The sequence below is a fragment of the Aquarana catesbeiana genome, linkage group LG02 (genome assembly GCF_042186555.1).
Source record: "Aquarana catesbeiana isolate 2022-GZ linkage group LG02, ASM4218655v1, whole genome shotgun sequence".
NCBI classification, from domain to species: Eukaryota; Metazoa; Chordata; class Amphibia; order Anura; family Ranidae; genus Aquarana; species Aquarana catesbeiana.
In genome coordinates, this window is record NC_133325.1 from 93,460,486 (window position 1) to 93,481,908 (window position 21,423).

General features: G+C 47.3%; 1 protein-coding gene across 7 annotated transcripts in view; it reads right to left on the reverse strand.

Moving 5' to 3' along the window:
- Positions 1–21,222, reverse strand: part of LOC141127058 (uncharacterized) — a 291,214-nt gene extending 269,992 nt beyond the window's left edge. For 6 of the 7 annotated variants that reach the window (XM_073613215.1, XM_073613214.1, XM_073613211.1 and 3 more), the window contains exons 1-2: positions 21,060–21,190; positions 20,416–20,864 (exon numbers count right to left, since the gene is read on the reverse strand). In XM_073613215.1, coding sequence (XP_073469316.1) covers positions 20,416–20,598 — 183 coding nt within the window. In that variant the 5' untranslated portion in view covers positions 20,599–20,864; positions 21,060–21,190. Of the gene's footprint in view, positions 1–20,415; positions 20,865–21,059 lie in introns of all 7 variants that reach the window. The other variant, XM_073613212.1, reaches the window with a different exon arrangement.
- Between the last annotated feature and the right edge of the window lie 201 nt (positions 21,223–21,423).

Here is a 21,423-nt window from a genome sequence, read left to right on the forward strand (position 1 = left end):
CCACTAACACAACAAGATGCCTGATTATATTTTCTTCTTGTCACTGCTTCTACCCTAAGACTCCATTCACGCCGGATCATGGGCCGAATCACCAGGATTCTGCTCGCAATGTCAAATCGATGCAAAACATGGGATGTGTACCCCAATTGCGCTGCTATTTTGCTGCAATTGTCGCAGGCTAAATTGCGCTGCAATCACTGCATATCGTGACACTGTTGCCCAAAAGAAGCTCATGTTCCTTTTTAAACGACAATCGTAGCCCATTGCGATTGCAGTGCGATTTACCATGCGCTGCAAAATAGCGCCGTGATTGGGGTGCCATTAAGAAGTAATGGCATTGCAAATTCGTCCCGCATTTTGCAGCAATTTAAAATCAAATTGGCTGGATAATTGCTACATGGCATTCACACAATTACGATTAATGAATACATGCTGATTATTCTTTGTACAAATGAAAAAAAATTATATTGCTTACATAAAGAGACTCTGGCTTTGAAAAAGAAAACAAACTTTTTTTAAAGTGGAACTCCAGCTAAAAATACAAGATACAAATAAATAGCCTATTAAAAGATAAAATAAAAAGTTTGCCACAGTAGTTACTTTTGATTCAAAGATTCCCCTGTAGTACTTTTTTCTGCTACTAGATGTCCTCAGTCTGATGGCCAGAATCGTTCAACGTACTTCCTCTGAAGTCATGAGCCAAAGTCATCCTGGGCCTACCCCATCCTGTGACTGGACAGTAAACAGCAATACAGCACAGTGATGAGCTCATATCTCTGTCACTCTGTTCTCTTTTACTAGCATGCCTCCTGCCAGCTCCTGAAGTAACTGGCCCCATGCACTCTAGAACTGTTGCACAAGGATTGGAAAAGGCTGATACCAGGTCAGAATTAGGTAGTGACACCACTTGCATGTAAAATATAAATTTTTGATACATTCATGATTACAGAGCTGCCCCCAGTGTGTGCACATTACGGCACACTTGCCATACAAAAGTACTTTTCCTTAGCATCCAAGAGCTTGCATTGGACAGTGCTATCACCATCATCTTTGAGGAACGAAGAGGCCAATGTTCTCTGAAACAGAACAGCCAAAGTCGAGATTTGTCACTTGATGGTACTCAAGGCCTGATGCTGATCTAAACCCGACTGTAGAAAAGACAGAATGCACCCCACAGAGTAAGTACTTCCTAGGATGGAACTTTATAGTCTTGCACCATGCTATATAAGCTTTCTAGGTGTGTTGGTAGACTTTCCAAGAAGTTGATTTTCTAGCTTTCAAGAAGGTAGGAATGACAGAATATAATAAGGCCCCTGTCCTTCAGCAGGGGCGTAGATAAGGGGGGGGTCAGGGGTGTTCAAACCCACCCCTGAGCTTCCTGGCAAAATGCCCAGGCAGCATCCCTGATGTTTAGCCTCAGCATCTGCACAGTAGAAGCAATCAGAGTTTCAGAGTGCAGCAGCCAGCCCCCCTTCTATTGTGCCCCATCCCCTTAGTTTAATAAGGGGTCCCCCTGAAAAGCATGAAATTACTGCAAGGTCTCAGATTCCGGCAATTGACAGTGCACGGTTGAGGGAACTCCTAGACTGCTCCTCGAGGTATCATATGACACAGCCAAAGGGAGACTAGGGATGCAGAAGTTTTCCTACTTCTGTGCCGTGCTGAATCTAAGGTCTGGTAAGTGGGGAGGCATTAATTTTCTGTTTTGGGAAGGAGGAAGTGAGAATTCCAGCCTGGAGGAGTTTCTTTTGTTGGGGGTTAAGGAGAGGGGGTGGGTTTGCTTTTGGAGAAGGGGGGAGTTTCTTGTAGAGAAGTTTACAGGGGGTGGTTAATGGCAGGGATTTGCTTCTGGGAGGGAGTTTGATTGGACGAAGGGAGATTTTCTTCATAATTAGGAATCTTTGCTGGGGCAGAGGGTGTTGACTGAGGGAAACCATAGTTCGCCATAAACGGGGACAATCGGGAAGCAGAATTTAAGGCACTATTGTGAGCAAACTCTGCCCACGGAAAGAGTTCTGACCAGTTATTATGATGGTCAGAAATATAGCAATGTAGGAATTGCTCCAAGGACTGATTGGCTTGTTCTGCGGCCCCATTAGACTGCGGATGATACGCAGAGGAGAAAGCAAGCTGAATTCCCAACTGTTCACAAAAGGCTTGCCAGAACGAGACACAAACTGACTACCCCTGTCCGAGACATTCGCTTTGGGTAGCCCATGTAAGCGAAAGATCTCCCGAGCAAAAATGGAAGCCACTTCTTTAGAAGTGGGCAACTTCTTAAGTGGAATACAATGGGACAATTTCGAGAACCGGTCAACCACCATAAGGATAACTGTGTTGCCCTGGGAGTTGGGCAACTCCACAAAGAAATCCATAGACAGGTGGGTCCAGGGCCTTTCTCCATTGGGTATGGGTTGTAGCAGGCCCACTGGAAGGTGTTGTGGAGTCTTAAGGCCCGTACACACGATCGGACTTTTTGACAACAAACATGCAAATTAGCTGTTTTGGAGCAACATCCGACCGCGTGTACGCTCCATCGGACAAACTTTTTCTGTTTCCATCGGACTCTTGTTGACTGTGTGAACGGAAAACTTTCTGAAAACAAAAGTCCGATGGAGCAAAGTCCGATCGTGTGTACACAAAAGCATCGGACTTTTGTACAAACTACAGTACCCAGCCGTGAGAATGTTCTTGGCGACAGGGTACTGTACATCTCGCACTGGCTGCAATAGGAAAAACACATTTTCCTACTGCGGCGGGCACGAGAGGGAATTCCCCTCTGGGGGAAAGCCAGGCCCTTCGGTCTGGTATGGATTTTAAGGGGAACCCCCTACGCTGAAAAATGGTGTGGGGGTCCCCCCCAAAATCCATACCAGACCCTTATCCGAGCACGCAGCCCGGCCGGTCAGGAAAGGGGGTGGGGACGAGCGAGCGCCCCCCCCTCCTGAGCCGTACCAGGCCGCATGCCCTCAACATGGGGGGTGGGTGCTTTGGGGGAGGGGGGTGCCCTGTGGCCAAGGGCCTCTTCCCGACAACCCTAGCTGTTGGTTGTCCGGGTCTGCGGGCGAGGGGCTTATCCCACCCTTTGTGAATGAGTATGGGGTACATCGTACCCCTACCCATTCACCTAGGGAAAAAAGTGTCAATAAAAAAACACAGTACACAGGTTTTTAAAGTAATTTATTAGGCAGCTCATGTCATTGGATGACCACGCCCCCTTATGAGATCACAGTCCCAGCATGCCCTGGGACTGTGACCTCATAGGGGCGGGGTCACCACCTATATAAGTCCATTGCGGAGTGCTCAGAGAGCATTCCAGCTGGAGAGAGTGGTGGGTCAACATCGGAAGAAGAGAAGAGGGAAGAAGACGATCCAGAGGTCCGGGCCACCGCTAGCAAAAGAGCGGCAGAAGATGGCGGAGGAGCCGGCAGAAGATCCGGACACAGAGAGAAGACGCCGGAGAGACCCCCGAAGTCAGAAGAAGACCCCCGGAGCTGCCTAATAAATTACTTTAAAAACGTGTGTACTGTGTTTTTTTATTGACACTTTTTTCCCTAGGTGAGTGGGTAGGGGGTACCCCATACTCATTCACAAAGGAGGGGGCGGGATCTGGGGGCCCCTTTATTAAAGGGAGCTCCCGGATTCTGATAAGCCCCTCGCCCGCAGACCCCGACAACCAACGGCCAGGGTTGTCGCTAAGAGGCCCTTGGCCCTTGTCCTCATCAACATGGCCGCAGGGCCCCCCCTCCCCCAAAGCACCCACCCCCCATGTTGAAGGTATGCGGCTCAGGAGGGGGGGGCGCTCGCTCGTCCCCACCCCCTTTCCTGACCGGCCGGGCTGCGTGCTCGGATAAGGGTCTGGTATGGATTTTGGGGGGACCCTCATGCTGTTTTTTCGGCGTGGGGGATTCCCCTTAAAATCCATACCAGATCTAAGGGCCTGGTATTCCCCTGGAGGGGAACCCATGCAGGTTTTTTATTTAAAATTTGGCGTGGAGTTCCCCCTCAAGATTCATATCAAACACAGTGCCTGGCATTGGCGGGGATCCAAGTCGGATCCCCACACCAGTGTGAACCCCGCTCGCAAGGTTTCAATCTCACCGATAAAAGTGGCGAGATTGACACAATATCAGACAACAATACAGAAGTTAACCAAAGGGTGGTGGTAAAGAGCTGAAAAACCACGTGATTTGGTGAAAGTTGGCTGGAAAAGTCCTGCCGTCTGTATGCAATACAAACTTATGGCCAACGCCATTTGTACAAAAATCCAAGGGAAAGTTTGTATGAAGTCCTATTGTGTGTATGGGGCTTTTCTCTGAGCACACACGGAACAGGCAGCTATGAAGGCGGTTACATCAGCACGTAGACTAGGCCACCAGCATTGTTGGGAAATGGCCCAAAAGAGTTGATTCTTCCCAGGGTGGCCAGCAGCCTTGGAAGAATGGTAAGTCTGGAGCACGGCGGTACAGAGACCCTCTGGAATAAAGCAGCGGTCACAAGGTTTCTCAGGAGGAGCATGAACCTGAGCAGCAAGAATTTTGTCACCCAAAGGAGAAGTGAGACTGGTGCAAACTGTAGCCAGAATACGATCAGGAGGAATAACCGGAACCGACTCCATCTTGGAAGTGGAGGGAAATTGTTGTGACAAAGCCTCAGCCCTTACATTCTTAGCACCTAGTAAGAATGAGACAATGTAGTTGAAACGAGACAAGAAAAAAGCCCATCGCACCCTCCTGAAAGAAAGGCGTTTAGCCTCAGACAAGAATGTGAGATTCTTATGGTCAGTAAGAATGAGAACCGGCACAGTGGTACCTTCGAGGAGATGTCTCCATTCTTTCAGGGCTAAAATGATCGCTAACAACTCTCTGTCACCTCGTAATTGCACTCTGCAGGTGATAACTTATTGGAAAAGTAGCCACAAGGATGCATAGCGCTCTCAGAGGTAGGACGTTGAGACAGAAGGGCGCCAACTCCAGTCTCAGAAGCATCAACCTCAAGGATAAAAGGTAACGTAGGATCAGGATGTGCCAACACAGGAGCAGAAACAAAGGCAGCCTTAAGACTCTAAAAGGCATTAATGGACTCCGGAGACCAACTCTGTGGGTTACCGTCCTTTCTGGTCATATCAGTCAGGAGCTTGACCAGAGACGAGAAGTTACGATTAAACTTCCGATAATAGCTGGCAAAGCCAAGAAAACGCTGCAGAGGACATAAACCCACGGGTCAAGACCACTGTAGGACTGCTGAAAGTTTCTCTGGGTCCATCGAAAAACCAGCAGTGGAAATGACATAACCCAGGAATTTAACCTGTTCACGATCGAATTCGCACCAATTTACAATAGAGATTGTTCTCTCTTAATTTCTGAAGCACACGACAGACATCTGTGTGGTGGCTCTCCAGGGACTTGGAAAATAGGCTATCATCGAGATAAACCACCACACAACTGCAACAAATCTTGGAGAACATCGTCAATAAATTCCTGGAAAACTGCCGGGGCCCTTTAAAGGCCAAAAGGCATTACAAGGTACTCATAATGGGCTGTTCTGGTTAGGGGTGCAGAATTTAATTGCTGCATCGCGATTCGGGTGTCCCCGATGCGGCATCGATGCATTCGACTCGAAAAATCTATGTCGGGTGACGTCATCCCAACTTGCCCCGCCCCTCCCAGAATAGCGCTCTGAGCGTGTCTGTCAAAATAACTTTTGTAATAAATGCAGAGTTATAATCCATTAAGTGGCTACCGCTTTGTCTTTTTTTAAAATATATGCATCTTCATACCTCATTTCTTAGTGTGTGTATAACTGTACATGCCGCTCTTGTGACTGCCAGGTCCGGCCTGCCTGTCAGGAGAGACGAGAGACGTGAGAGTAGAGACGTGAGGGTAGAGACGTGAGAGGAGAGAGGCGGGCCAGACCGAGCAGTCACATGAGTGGCATATACAGTTATACACACACTAAGAAATGAGGTATGAAGCTGCATATATTTTAAAATGCACATACAGCGGTGGGCACTTAATGGATATAACTGCATTTACTACCACACAGATATTTTAACAGCAGTATGTAAAGTACGAATGTGTTTGTACTCTACTTACACTGGCTCCTACACATGCTCTGTGCTGACATTTCCCTGGCTTCCCCCCCCCCTTTGCACATTCCTAGTGTGCTGGAAGGTGCAAACGGGGAGCCCAGAGAAATGTCAGCACAGAGACAGTACAGGGAACTTCACAGGGCTGTTTGTCAGTTGTGGATTCGAATCCCTCCTGACCTCCCAGCAGCCATGTGTGTGAATTCCTGTACCCTGTAGTGCACCGGATTAGTGCACTTTCATAAAGCGGAGTTCAACCCGTTTTTTTAGTTTATTAAGTCAGCAGCTACAAAAAGTTTAGCTGCTGACTTTTAATTAACGGATGCTCACCTGTCCCACAATCCATCGATGCGGCCGCACGGAGCCCCGCTCCTCTCCCCGGCGCTGTCATATCTACTGTAGGCAGCGACACCCGGTCGTGACAACTTATGGCTTCACGGCCGGGCGCACACTGCGCAAGCCGCACTGCGCTCTGCCATTGGCCAGGCAATCTTCTGGGACCTGTGTTCTGTCCCAGAAGATCGCTGGTAGGGAGGGGCGGCCTATTGTGAGAGGAGTCACCTAGGCGGCCGGGACAGGAAGTCCCACTAAAAGGAGGACACCCCCCCCCCCCAAAAAAAAATGACATGCCAGGTGTGGCATGTCAGGGGGCAAGCTTAAAGCGGAAGTTCCACTTTTGGGTGGAACTCCGCTTTAAGGGAGTGAGGTTATTTTTAATTCAAAGAAAGAGTTCCAGTAAATTTTTTGTTTATTAAGTCAGCAGCTACAAAAATGTATCTTCTCACTTTTAATAGAAAGACACTCACCTGTCCCACAATCCAGCGATGTGGCCACCCAAACCCTCCATTCTCTCCCCTGCCTGTCCACGGCGCTGGCAATACTACTATGGGCATAATAATACTACTATGGGCTTGCAGCTTCACAGCTGGGTGCGCATGTCTCACTGCGCTGTCCTGCATAGCCGGGCAATCTTCTGAGACCTGTAATGTGTTCCGGAAGATTGCAGGGAGGAAAGGCCGCCTAGGAGGCCCAAGCAGAAGTGGTAGCGCGTCAGTAATCGTGATGCATCGCAGAATCAAATCGTTGAAAAGATAATCGTAATCGAATCTTGAGACCAGTAAAGGTGCACCTAGTTCTGGTATTAAACGCAGTTTTCCACTCGTCCCTCTCCTTAATCCTCATGAGATTGCATGCCCCTCTCAAATAAAGCTTTTTGAAAACCGTTGCTCCTTGGAGGCAGTCAAATAACTATGTAATCAAAAGAATTGGATAGCCATTCTTAATCGTGAGACCCCTATAAGCAATACAAGGTCTCAGTTCACCAGCAGGAGACGAGAATTTGCGGATGAAACCTCGAGAGTGCGTCTGCAACATACTCCTCCATGGCCTTATCCTCCAAGAATGACAAAGGGTAAACTCAGCCACGAGGGGGTATGGCACCAGGTTGAAGGTCAATTGCGCAATCATACGACTGGTGTGGAAGCAAACTACCGGCTTGACCTTTGTCAAAGACATTGCTAAAATCGTGGTACTCCTCCAACAGGGAGGAGAGTGAAGAGGTGCACCAGACCTTGGCTACCTTCTGGAAGCATGTCTTACTGCATTGTGGCGACCAGGAGAGAACCTCAGCACGGAGCCAATCAAAAGAGGGGTTGTGCCTCTGTAACCAAGGATAACCAATAACCAGCGGAAACTTAGGTGAGGAAATAACTTGCAATTGGATTATCTCATGGTGAAGAGCCCCTACGGCCATGGACAATGGAACAGTCTCATGAGTCACATGGGCAGGCTGTAGAGGTCTCCTGTCAAGAGCCTCAATGGCAAGTGGAGTGTCACGCAGCTTCAGCGGAATCGAGTGCTTCAATACAAAGGCAGCACCAATGAATAGGCCTGCAGCCCCAGAGTCAATTAGAGCCTGTATCTCGATGGACGACTCAGCCCAAGAAAGGGTAATTGAAACCAGGGGCTTATCCTTTTGGATAACTGGGGACGAAAAACCACCTAAGGTCTGTCTGTGACAGGACCTCAAGGTTTGGGCGTTCCCTGGATGGGTAGGACAAAACTCTCTCTCTCTCTCTCTCTCTCTCTCTCTCTCATTCGCAGAGAGATGCGTGAAGCCCAAATGCATGGGTTCATCTTCACAGACCGACTGCAAAGTTCGGAGACAAACGTACAGGAGGCTTCCGCAAGCGCTCCTTAAAAGGAAGTCTTTCTCTGAGTCTGGAGTCAATGAGGATGGCAAACACGATCAACTTCTCCAGCTCAGTGGGTATATCTCGGGCTGCTATCTCATCCTTGATGGTATCAGAGAGACCATGAGTAAAAGCAGCCACAAGGGCCTCATTGTTCCAAGCAACATTTGCTGCCAGAATACGGAATTCAATGGCGTAGTTGGCAACAGTTCCCGTACTCTGTTTGATGGACATGAGGCACTTGGCAGCAGAAGCAGAGCATGCGGTAATGTCAAATACCCTTTTAAAAGAAGCCACAAACTCAGGGTAACTCAAGACAACAGGTTTTTGCGTTTCCCATAGAGGGTTTGCCCAGGCCAAGGCTCCCTCAGAAAGCAAAGATATCACGAAATCTACTTTGCTTCTGTCGGTGGGAAACACCTGTGGCAGCATCTCAAACTATATCTCAAGCTGGTTGAGAAACCCTCTGCATTGGACTGAATCGCCCCCAAAACACTGGGGAAGTGGAGCGGATCCAGACATACCTCTTATAGCGGTAATACTCGAGGAGGGTGCCTGTACAAAGACTGGAGCAACAGCAGGGACGGCCTGCAACACAGGTTATACAGGAGCAGCCACAGTGAGAGATTCCAGGTGAGCCGTGTGACTCAGGAGCGTTAATAACGTCATGGCAAACTGATCTGTGCGGTGATCCTGCTCATCCAATCTGGAAAAAATATTACCAACAAGTGGATTGACTGCATCTTCTGAATTCATGGCCTTCGCCTATTGTCAGAAACCATGAATCAGACTGAGACAGAAGTAAAGTTAAATCACACTTGTTTATTAACAATAATAATAATAATAATAAAAGGTAAACATAGTCAAAACATAGCCAGAGTTCAGCAATCAGAACGGATAGTCAGACAAGCCAAAACGTCAGGGAGCCAGAGATGAGCGTAGTAGAACAGCAAGTAGGATCTGGAGCCAAAAGGAATGTCAGCCAAGCAAGTCCTTAACAGGAACACAGGAGAACATCTCTATAGATGTGACCAAAGCGAAGGCAGAGATCATCTGGGCTGGACGGCTTAAGTAGGCAGGACTGACGAGCAGGATATCAACAGGTGAGTCACTGTGGAGAGATAGGAGCTGGCAATTAGCCGACAGCTGAGCGGCCAGCTTAGAGAAGGAAGGGTTGAGCCCAGCCCTGACAGATGTTTGCTGGAACATTGTGCAGGTTCTTTTTTCCAGCAGTATTCAGCCTATTCACAACAGGTGTTGTTAGATTGTATTGCACTGCGCACTGTTTAATTTAGCAATGTGAGCAAGGGAGAGACAAACTGACTTTAGCTCAACCTCTACTACAAGCTTGGTCAGAGATCATGTCCCCAGTGCTAGATGAGTCACATAAAGTCAGAGCTGCTGCTAAGAATCAAGAATTTCTTCCTCTGTTACCCATAGCAACCACAGCTGCTACTAAGTGTTCGTTACCTCCTGTAGATCAGTACACTGCCACCAGTAAGCATACTTCCTCTGTATGCAATCCATCGAAAGCTCCCCCTGCAGTGCCGTTACCCATAGCAACATCTCAGGCCTCTTCCTGTATTTCTGCTACTCTTCCCTCTATTCTTCCCAGCAGTGGTTCTACCTCTCCATCAGCAGTACACTCTGGTCAGCATAAGGCAACTACGTGCACGACTTCAGTATCTAAGCCAAAGAAAAAGAAACAAAACTTGTTTCCTGCTCTTCTAACTCGGCCACTATCCATGTTGCCTGCTGTTCCTGTGCCCATCGATGCAGTGCCTGCTGCCCAGTCTGCAGAACTCTTGCCGGCTACCCAGCCTGATGTGATGCTGACTGCTGCTGATGCGATCCAGTCCTCCCCCATGCAGAGGACTGCTGCTGATGCGATCCAGTTCTCCTCCATGCAGACGACTGCTGCTGATGCGATCCAGTCCTCCTTCATGCAGACTACTGCTGCTGATGCGATCCAGTCCTCCATGCAGACTACTGCTGCTGATGCGATCCAGTCCTCCTCCATGCAGACTACTGCTGCTGATGCGATTCAGTCCTCCTCCATGCAGACAACTGCTGATGTGATCCAGTCCTCCTCCATGCAGACAACTGCTGCTACAGTGATCCAGTCCTCCTCCATGCAGACAACTGCTGCTACAGTGATCCAGTCCTCCTCCATGCAGACGACTGCTGCTGATGTGATCCAGTCCTCCTCCGTGCTGATGACTGCTGCCGGTGCGATCCAGTCCTCCTCCGTGCTGATGACTACTGCCGGTGCGATCCAGTCCTCCTCCGTGCTGATGACTGCTGCCAGTGCGATCCAGTCCTCCTCCGTGCGGACTGCTGCCGGTGCGATCCAGTCCTCCTCCGTGCGGACTGCTGCCGGTGCGATCCAGTCCTCCTCTGTGCGGACTGCTGCCGGTGCGATCCAGTCCTCCTCTGTGCGGACTGCTGCCAGTGCGATCCAGTCCTCCTCTGTGCGGACTGCTGCCAGTGCGATCCAGTCCTCCTCTGTGCGGACTGCTGCCGGTGCGATCCAGTCCTCCTCCGTGCGGACTGCTGCCGGTGTGATCCAGTCCTCCTCCGTGTGGACTGCTGCCGATGTGATCCAGTCCTCCTCCATGTTGCCGCCTGCTGATGATGTCCATGCCTCCACCATGTTGCCGCCTGCTGATGATGTCCATACGTGCTCCATGTTGCCGCCTGCTGATGGGGTCCATGCCTCCTCCATGCTGATGGGGTCCATACGTCCTCCATGTTGCCACCTGCTGATGGGGTCCATGCCTCCTTCATGCTGATGACGCCTGCTGATGGGGTCCATGCCTCCTCCATGCTGATGACGCCTGCTGATGGGGTCCATGTCTCCTCCATGCTGATGCCGCCTGCCAATGGTGTCCATGCCTCCTCCATGCTGCCTTTTGCTGATGGTGTCCATTCCTCCTGCATGCTGCCGTTTGCCACGTGTGACCTGTCACCTGTTGCCAAGCCTGCCGCGGGTGACCTGCCATCTGTTGCCAAGCTTGCCGTGGCCCTGCTGGACTATGCTGGTTTCCAGCCTGCCACTGCCCCGCTGGACTATGCTGGTTCCCGGGCTGCTACCCAGTCTGATATGCCCGCTGCCCAGCTGGTTGATCTGGTGCCCGCTCCCCAGCCAGTTGATCCGCTGCCCAGCTGGTTGATTCCGGGGCTGCTGACCCGCTGGACTATACTGATTCCTGGGCTACCACCCAGCGGAGTGCCCAGTCGGCATGCAGACCCCAGTGGTGGAGCATTATGGAGTGTCCGGAGGCCGCTCCTTAAGGGGGGGAATCCGTTAGGATTAAGTTCACCTGCTGGTGGCACTATCCTGTTCTGGGCTGTTTGCTGCAGATCCAGTGTCCACCAGCAGGTGTTCTCCAGGAGCCAGCAGCCTGTGGTAATCAGGCAAATTAGTGTTCAGCTGCCGGGGGGCTACTTAAGGCTGCTCCTCCCTTCCTCTGGCGCATCATGATTCTGATCCCTTCCTTGCTACCAGTTTGTTTCTGATTGCCAGATCCAGCCTGCCCCCCTCTGCCTAGCTCCTGCTTTAGTTCCCAGCCTTGATCTCCTCTACCCTGCATCCCCTGTACCCTTAGCATTACTGTATATATTTGTATTTCATTAGTAGTTAGGTTTATTAGTTATTTTGGTTCTTCTGCATTGGGGGTTTGGTTCTTGTTTGTCTTTGGGGTTGTTCATGTTTGTTTGCTGTGATCATGGTTTGCTGTGTGTTCACTGTAAATAAATATCACCGTAAAGATATATACTTTGGTTGTTTGACCTCAGTTCCCTTGTGTAGCTACGTGTCTGGTCTCCTCAGCCGCTGATCCCTGAAATGCCCTCTATCGTCTGAGAAAGTCTGCCTGCCAGTTTTTCATGTTTCGGATGTGAACAGTGGACATGAATGGAATGACCAAGACAGGATCAGGTTTACTTCCTTTTGAGCAGCACAACTTCTGGTGCCTCCTTGATTATTGATGTAGGCCATGGCCATGGAATGTCTGGCTGGATTCTTGTTGGGTGTTATAGGATGTTTCTCCTACCACCAGGTCCCCTGCACTAAGAGCGTATCTAGGACTCCTTCCCTGCACCACATGCTGGCATCCATCATGGCAATTTTTCACACTATTGGTGGAAAGGGTTATCCTGACTTCAGCGCCAGGCTGGAAATACACCATTTCAGGGAAATTTTGACCTTGTCAAAATTTTTTGTCTATTGCTGCTAGAATGTTGACTTGCAATGGTCTCCAAACTGCAGCCCAGGGATAGAACACTCTTTACTCCCATTGATACCAATAATGGGGCACTATTTACTCCTAATGATACCATTGATGAGGCACTCCCAGTGACTCCAGGACATTTTCTACTCCCATCGTCCACAGTCCAGCCCCCCTAAAGTCTGAAGGACAGTAAAATGGCCCTTTGTTTACAATATTTGGAGACCCCTGGTCTAGAGTGAAACTGAGTGTATTGCACTGCCTTGAAAGAGGCTACCATCAGGTCCAATACCCTCATGTAGGCACAAACCAAAGGTCGGCTCCAGGACAGAAGGGCACGGACGTGAGAGCTGAGGGATAGAAGTTTCTCCCTGGGCAGGAATATCCTGGACACGTCTCTATCCAATGTCAGGCCCAAATATGCTAAATTGTAAGTCAGTTCCAGCAATGACTTCTGTGCAACAACTACTCTGCAAAGTCTGCACTGTCCACTGGGGGCAGTGGACAGGCCAAAAAGAAGGACAACAAATAGGTAATGTTGCTCACCCACCAAAAAAGACGTAGATAACGTTAATGAGAAGGAAAGATGGGAATGTGCAAGTAGGCATCCCTGGTGTCTACTGTAGCTGGAGAATCCCCAGATGGAAAGAGGTGATCACTCCTGCAGGCCAGCAAAAACGCACCCTCAGAGAAAGTAAAAAGTACATGCCTAGTGAAATGCCCAATGCGATGGATGTGCACCAGAAAAATGGTGCCAAGTTTAAATGGCTGGCAGCTGCACACACGGCTGAAACACACGGAACAGATCTAAAGTATATGTAAACCTCACTTTGTAAAACAACTCATTCAGTTTAAAATAGAAATGAAATGCAAAACATATATGTGTGTGTGTGTGTATATAGTATATAATATATATGGGGTGCAACGGATCGTCACCGATCCGTGATCCGAACGGTTCAGCCTGTTCGGATCGGCACACATGCGCTCCACCTCGGCCTTAGGACAGGCCGCGGCTTCGGCCTAGCTCCGGAGTGGCGGCCATCTTGGTACACCCGGCGGCCGTTTACCACGTGATTGCTCCGTCAAATGACAGAGCGATCACTTGTAAACAAACGCCGGTTCCTCTCTCCCCTCTGTGTACTGATCTGTACAGTGGAGGGGAGAGATCAGATGGCAGCAGTGCCAATACTCTGCCATACCCTGCCAATACTCTGCAATGCCCTGCCAACACTCTGACAATACCCTGCCAATACTCTGACAATACCCTGCCAACACTCTGACAATACCCTGCCAATACTCTGACAATACCCTGCCAATACCCTGCCAATACTCTGCCAATACCCTGCTAATATATTATTACAGTGGGGGAGATGACGTGGATATTACAGTGGGGGAGATGACGTGGATATTACAGTGGGGGAGATTTTTTTTTGTTGATCCGAAAATGATCCGAACCGTGACTCCTGATCCGAGGAACGATCCAAACCGTGAGTTTTTTGATCCGTTGCACCCCTAATATACATACATACATACATACATACATACATACATACACACACACTATAAATACCTTTCTTCCCCTTTTATAAGTGATCGTATAACCTTCTGTTCTTGATAAAAGAATCCACAGGGGAACTGAACTGCGCTCTCCCATAGGAGGTGAGTGTTAATTGAAATCAATTAACCATGTGTCTCACTGGGAGGAAAATATGTTTTTAAACAGTGTGACTAAATTGTCCTGCACAAAAAACATTAGCATATAAAAACCAAAGATCAGACATAGCCCAAAGTGGCTAAAGGAGTCTTGTGGGGGGGGGGGGGGTTGTCTGGGGAGTGTACCCTCCAAAAATAAAATGAGCGGGTAGTTAAAAGAATAAAAAGTAATAAAAGCGGAGTGTAGCGTACATAATAAGGTATATAAAACAGTCCTCTGGAAACTGAACACTGGGAGTGTTGCTGTTGGTAGGCGTGGGGGAGCGCTGCAATCTATGAGGAACAAGACAAAAGAAAAAAAAAAAAAGAGTGCACATCTCATAGTGCAGTACCGTGAGAAAGATTTAAAGTGATTGTAAAGGGTTTTTTTTGTTTTGTTTTTTAAATAACAAACATGTTATACTTACCTGCTCTGTGCAAGGGTTTTGCACAGAGCGGCCCCGATCCTCCTCTTCTGGGGTCGCCCCGGCAGCGCTCCTGGCTCCTCCTCCTCATTGGGTGCCCCCACGGAGAGCCGCACGAGGGCACTCTTGTGAGCGTGATCCCGAGTCCTGTTGCTGCGTTCATTGACACAGACAGCAGGACAGCAGCTCACGTGTCACTGGATTTGATTGACAGCAGTGGAAGCCAATGGCTCCTGCTGCTATCAATCTATCCAATCAGGACCCGAGACACCGGCTGGAGCTGCTGTGCTCGTTGCTGGAATAGTAGGGTTCAGTTAAGAAAAAGGGGGGCTCTGGGGGCACCTACAGCACAGGTTTTTCACCATAATGCATAGAATGCATTAAGGTGAAAAACTATGAAACTTTACAACTCGTTTAATAAACAAAAAAACAATAAAATGTTCCACTCTCAAACAATGAGAGAGGGGGTGCGTTGGAAAGCAGGACACTGAAGCTGATAGATAAAGAAGCTGAAATGCTTTGAAACGCGTTCCTGTTACCAGGGGAGCATTGTGGTGTACTACAGGTGGTTTTTGGCAAGATTCCTGGACCTTGGCGGCTCTTGTCATCTTTTCCTGCAGCGTTGGTATCTCCAGTAGCAGTCATCGCTTCAACCCAGCCTTTGGCCAAGGTGGGGAGTCAGGCGTCCCTTGCACAGACGTAACATCAGTTCTAGTATCCTGCTTCCCACCGCACCCCCTCTCTCATGATTTGTGAGTGTAACATTTTATTGGTTTTCATTATCCTTCTCACGGTACAAGATGTGCGCTCACTTTTTTTTTCTTTTGTCTAACCTCTATTCTCAGCTGCAAGGAGCTCAGAGAGCTGGAGTAGGAGAAACAGCAGTGCACTGGTCTTCGCGATGAATGGATGTGCAGGGGGGGGAGTCAGGACAAGTCTGATCATTGGAGGAGAGCAGGATGAGTTCTCAGCACAGCCATGACACTGACCATGCTGTGCTGCCATGCCTAGTGTGGTTGGTTTTTCATAGAAAAGCAGAGGGACTGGCAGGAACACCAGGGATTTCACAAAAAGGAGGCAATACAAAGAGAACAGGATACTTTTTTCATACCAGTACACAGTAAAGCATTCACATATCCAGAATATGAAATGTTTTGCTTGCATACTCTTTAAAGAATATGTTTCACATTCCTGATATGTGTCTGTTCTACCATGTACTTGTGTTAAAAAGTATCCTGTCCACTTTGTATTGCTTACTTTGTGTGAAACACCTGGTGTTCTTGCCAGCCCCTCTGCTTTCCTATAAAAAAAAAAAAATGACCACACTAGGCATGAGAACACATCCCTCCCAGCTTGGTCGGTTTTCTAGTTGTGCTGGGAGAACAGCCTGCCAGTAATCAGATTTTGTGTAAATTCACCGCCCTGCACAGCCTTTGTAAAAGGAGGACACAATTATTTGGGCGCAGCTGCATGGGGTTGCCTCTGCATTCCCCCCCAGGTGTTAACTGATTAGTATGGTCAGATTATTCAGGTTAATCAAGGGACATTTGGCCCTTCCTGTTCACCTGAATTGTCACCAGTCTCACCAGTATTGTGATATGGTTATGAATTTATTTGTAAACCAATAGAGGTGCTACGGCCAATTTATGCCAATATTTGAGTGTGGTGTCATTATTTATTGATTGTGGTTGGAGATGGGGGGGAGGGTGCAGAGTGCAATCCCATATAAAGATCAGTGAACTGCTGTTTCTCCACCCCCCGCCTCTCTAAGCCCCTTATACAGCTGAGAACAGAGGTCATGTGATCACTTAAAAAAAAAAGTATAATGTGTTTTTGTATATACCTGTATACACAAAATATATATATATATATATATATATTTATTGTGTATTTCTCCCATGGTTCAAAGAAACAGGATCTTCCATTCTATGGATAGCGTAGGACCCACTGATAATGGGGTACTATGTCGCAGTAAGTGGGCTTAAAATGGTTGTAAACCCTTACAGACCACTTTTACCTACAGGTAAGCCTAGATTAAGGCTTACCTGTAGGTGCAAGAAATATCTCCTAAACCTACACGGTTTAGGAGATATTTCCAAAAGACAGGCACCGATGTCTACGGCGCATGCACCGTAGACAATGGTGCACTGGGCGTGCCGTTTCTATCATGCCGTTAGTGGTGGCACCAGCACGCATGCGTGGGAGTGACATCATCACGACTCCGGCCAATCACAGCACCGGTGCCGCGATAACCGGAAAGAAGATGTACGCTTTGTGGAAGAAGGGACAGCGGTGACATCGCAGGCTCCTGTGTCAGGTAAGTGACACATAATGGGTAATTATGCAATGCATAGTAGCCCATTAAGCTTTACCTTTAAGGGAAACAAAGAGGAAGTAAACCCATTAGGGTTTACTTCCTCTTTAAGCCCCATATAGCCATATGGTGTGACTAAATCCCCCTTTTTTTTAATGTTCAGGTGTTTTAAATAGCCTTGTAGGAGTTAAATGTAATTTTTTGTATGTGTGCGCTGTAATATTTTGTTGTGTCTGGGAACCACATCTCCAGCAAAGCAGGCTATGTCTGGGAAAAATAGATGCTAACACGGCCGGAGTCCTGTATCAGCGTGTCAAGATTTTAAATGTGATCTTCTGCTATTTGCTACACAAGGAAGACTTGTGAGCAAAGAAAAGTATATGGTTCTTTTGGTCTACCGAAAATGAAGTATGAAGATCTCTTTCCCACTTACTCAAATACAGTGGGTCATGCTGAGACGTGACTGCAAGTAAAATGCCATAGGAGTAGGGCTTCTCTCCCTAACAGAGGTCTTCAAACAAATTAGGTTGTCTGCGGAAACCAGTATGGTCTGGGAGGGACCGAAGAAAGTGGGCCAGTTGTAATATGTTCCACTTGCCTAATGCCGAATAGTTAAAGGGAGGCATATAAGACTGATGGGCTGACCCACTCGGAAGGGCCAAGAAAGGTAGAAGCTTTGACCAGGTTCAAGTCTGGCTGGTGCATAAAAAGAAAAGAATTGCGCTAGGTGCAAAAGTAGTGAAAATTACTAATTATCCTGCAGCTGGACACTATAACCCCAACATAAGGGCACAAAAAATAACAATAAAAAAGTATAAGTGCAGCGCTAGATAAATGCCATAAATAATGAAAAGAAATATATATAATAAAGTGCAATAGTGCTAGTTCAGTACAATAATATTAAAGGTGCTGTTCAAATGCACTGGTAACAATAGGCTGATATCAAATACCTATAAAGAGGTGCAAGTAATAATAAAAAGTCCATTAACAAAATATAAAAGTTTATAAGTGAAGATATCCGTATGGAAATTAGATGATTAAGGATCAAAAACTCTTCCACCAGTGTTGCCCGTCACCTGAAGGTAAAAGATGGAGGCTTACCAGAAAGCCTGCGACCGCCCTTATTCAGGGGGGTCAAAAAAGGCTCAGTAGATCAATCAGGAAACACAGGAACCACAGAAGCACTTTAGGATCTTTTAAACTTCCCTCCAAGGCAGCCGGTCAGTGTGGATAGAAGGCACCTAAATAACATGTTCCCAGGAAATCATCCCTTTGTTACATGTTATCCGACAGATCCGGTATGGAACAGGAAAAAGAAGAAGGGAAGGCTCCAATCGTGTAAAACTTCTTCAGTATTTATTTAAAATATTCAAGTATAAAAAACACTCCTTGCAAGGAATAAAAGGGCTCTGCTAGTATCAAACATAAGGCGCGCATGCACGATGCGTACGAGCGTGACAACCCAAGTCTGGCTGGAGCTGGAAAGCTTTATCACAAAAACCTAGCACAAAGTCCGGGTGGCCAATAATAGGTGTCAACGGAGAGGGGTAACTGGACATCTCAGCTAACCGTTAGTATCTGGGAAGTTCAAGTAATGTGGGTTCAATCAAAGGGTGTGGAGAGGAAAATCGGGAGTAGCGAATCCCAGCCCATGGAAGGCCGGCTAATTGGACCAGTATTGATTCCTGTTCCAGGGATACCCATAATTTATAAAATGAGTGTCTACACCAGTTGACCACTCTGTTCATGTGGACCGCCATGCAATATAAGGCCGGGTCGGTAAGGCCCACCCCTCCTCTAAGCTTTGGTCACTGCAAAAGTAATCTCCTAAGATGGGAAGGTTTACCTTGCCAGACATAGCTAATGAAAATTGTCCAAAGCTTACGAAAGAAACCCTGAAGAATCTTAACTTTTAAGCTTGTAAAAAGATACAGAAGGCGAAGAAAGACGGCTAAAGCACGGGTGTAAAACGCCGGGAGGGTATCTATGTACGTCATCCAGTTCTCGTGCTGGCAGCGCGCTCTGTGATTGCGGAGTTCTTGGGATTCGGCTGATCACTGATCGAGGTAAAGGGCCAGTCACAGTGGACCCTTTACCGCGTGATCAGCTGTCAGCCAATGACAGCTGATCAAGGAAGTAAACAGAAGACGGTTATTGGCTTTTTTTTCTTCGCGCTGTCAGATTGAAGAAAAGAAGAAAGCCATTAACCAGCTTCTGTTAGAGGGACATTGGTCCCCTTAGTGCCCACCAGTGCTACTAATAAGTGCCCTCCAGTGCTGCTAATCAGTGCCATCTATTAGTGCCCATCAGTACTGCTAATAAGTGCCTAACAGAGCCACCTATCAGTGCCCATCCATGCCACCTATCAGTGCCCATCAGTGAAGCTTCATCAGTGCCTCCTGATCAGTGTCCACCAGTGCTGTCTCATCAGTGCCACCTATCAGTGCCGCCTCATCAGTGTCCATCAGTGCCCATCAAGGAAAGGGAAAAATTACCTGTTTGCAAAATTTTATAACAAAATATGAAAAACGTTTTGTTTTATTTTTAAAATGTTGGGTTTTTTTTTGTTTAGCAAAAAAATTAAAATCCAGCAGTGATTAAAGACCACCAAAAGAAAGCACTATTTGTGAAAAAAAATTATAAAAATGTCCTGTGTACAGCATTGCATCACCGTGCAATTGTCATTCAGTATGACAGCGCTGAAAGCTGAAAATTGGCTTGGGCAGGAAGGGGGTATAAGTGCCCAGTAAGCAAGTGGATAAGTACCGTAGTTTGTCGCCATTCCATGAGCGTGCAAAATTTTAAAGCATTACATGTTAAGTATTTATTTAATCAATATAACATTATCTTTCATATTTTACAAAAAAATTGGGGTATATATTTTTATAATTCATAATATTGCATGGTGGGAACCAGCGCCGGTTCCCGCATCGCATCTCCCTCGAAGGCAGTTCACACTGCCCTCTGCGAACCGCTGCGGGTGTCAATACAAAGTTAATGATACCCCCAATTTGGTTCGCAGATCGCAGTGCAAGCGGTGAATTCGGACTGGAATCGCATGGGTGCGATTTTCCAGTGCGGGGGAAAAAAAAAGGTTCCTGTACCTTTTTTTGTACAAATCCAATGCAAGTTCAGCCATACAACTGTATGGCTGAATTCGCATTGCACAGACATCGCAGGTGATTGGCACCGGACATATGTGTGAACCCAGGCTGAAAGTATATTATTTCAAAAATTGTGTTTGAAAAACCACTGCGCAAATACCGTGCGACATAAAAAATTGCAATGATCGCCATTTTACTCCCTAGGGTCTCTGCTAAACATATATATAATGTTTGGGGGTTATGAGTAATTTACAAGTTTAAATCAGTGTTTTTTGCTAGAAAACAAAAAGTGCCAGAAAAGGCCTGGTCTTCATGTGGTTAAGAATCTATAACACCCCTTCATGTCCGGTAAAAAAAAAAATCTGTTTTACCTGCAGTTTAGGAACTCCCAAAATGTTGCGATTGTTCCCAGCCTGTACAGATGTCAAAACAAAACAGCCACAGTGGGAGATCTGTCCATATATGCCGTATAGTGTGGGTGGAGAAATTAGTGAAGCTGAAGCGAAGGGTGTGTGGCCAATCCCTATTCGATCGACTTCTGTCAAAAGGGACATGCTGAAGAGCTTTTCTCGATCTGATTTGCCGGTTTGATCTGATTGGCTGCAGCTAATGATCAGTTTACTCTGACAGCGGCAAATTCTGCTGTCACAATACAGTGTCCCAGCGGGGGGGATTCCTCCATCCACTTCACTTGTTCAGTCTGCTGGTTGAGTGAAAAAAAAAAAAAAAAACGAACCACCTATGGCTAGCTTTAGCAGTTTGTGGCCAGACTCCGCAAACATGATATGGTGTATAGTAGTAACCCAAAGTACAATCGGTGCTGAAAAGTCAATCCAGAACACAAATGTGAGATATCGGTGCAACTGTCAGTACTGACAATCAGGAACAATTCCTTCCAGGGACAGATCTTCATAATCTAGAACTGTCCTGGGAAGGCTGAGCCTGTTATTAGCTCTGAACACATCACAGAGGGATCAATCTTAAACATACACTGACATGGGAAGGATTTACTAACCAGACAATTGTAATGGGCTAGGATGTCTTCATCAGAAGTATTCCTCAGGCTCCCAGCTTCTTCACCCTCCTTACAGAAGACACAGACCTCTTCTGGTATGTCAGCCATGGAGCTCAGTGCTAGGACGGAATAGTAATCTCTTCCAGGCACTTTCACTTTCTATTACCGGGTTGAACATAAACCAGGCTGTAGGACGGGCCAATCTGTTAAGCAATACAGTGTTTGTATTCAAACTCTTAAAGTGGTACTAAGCCTAAAACCAAAAATTTAAAATATATTGCAGCTTATCAATTATTAGATGTGGTGGCTGCATTAGTTTTCTTTATTTTTGGCTTACCCCCCCTCAGTGGCGGCTGGTGCTCAA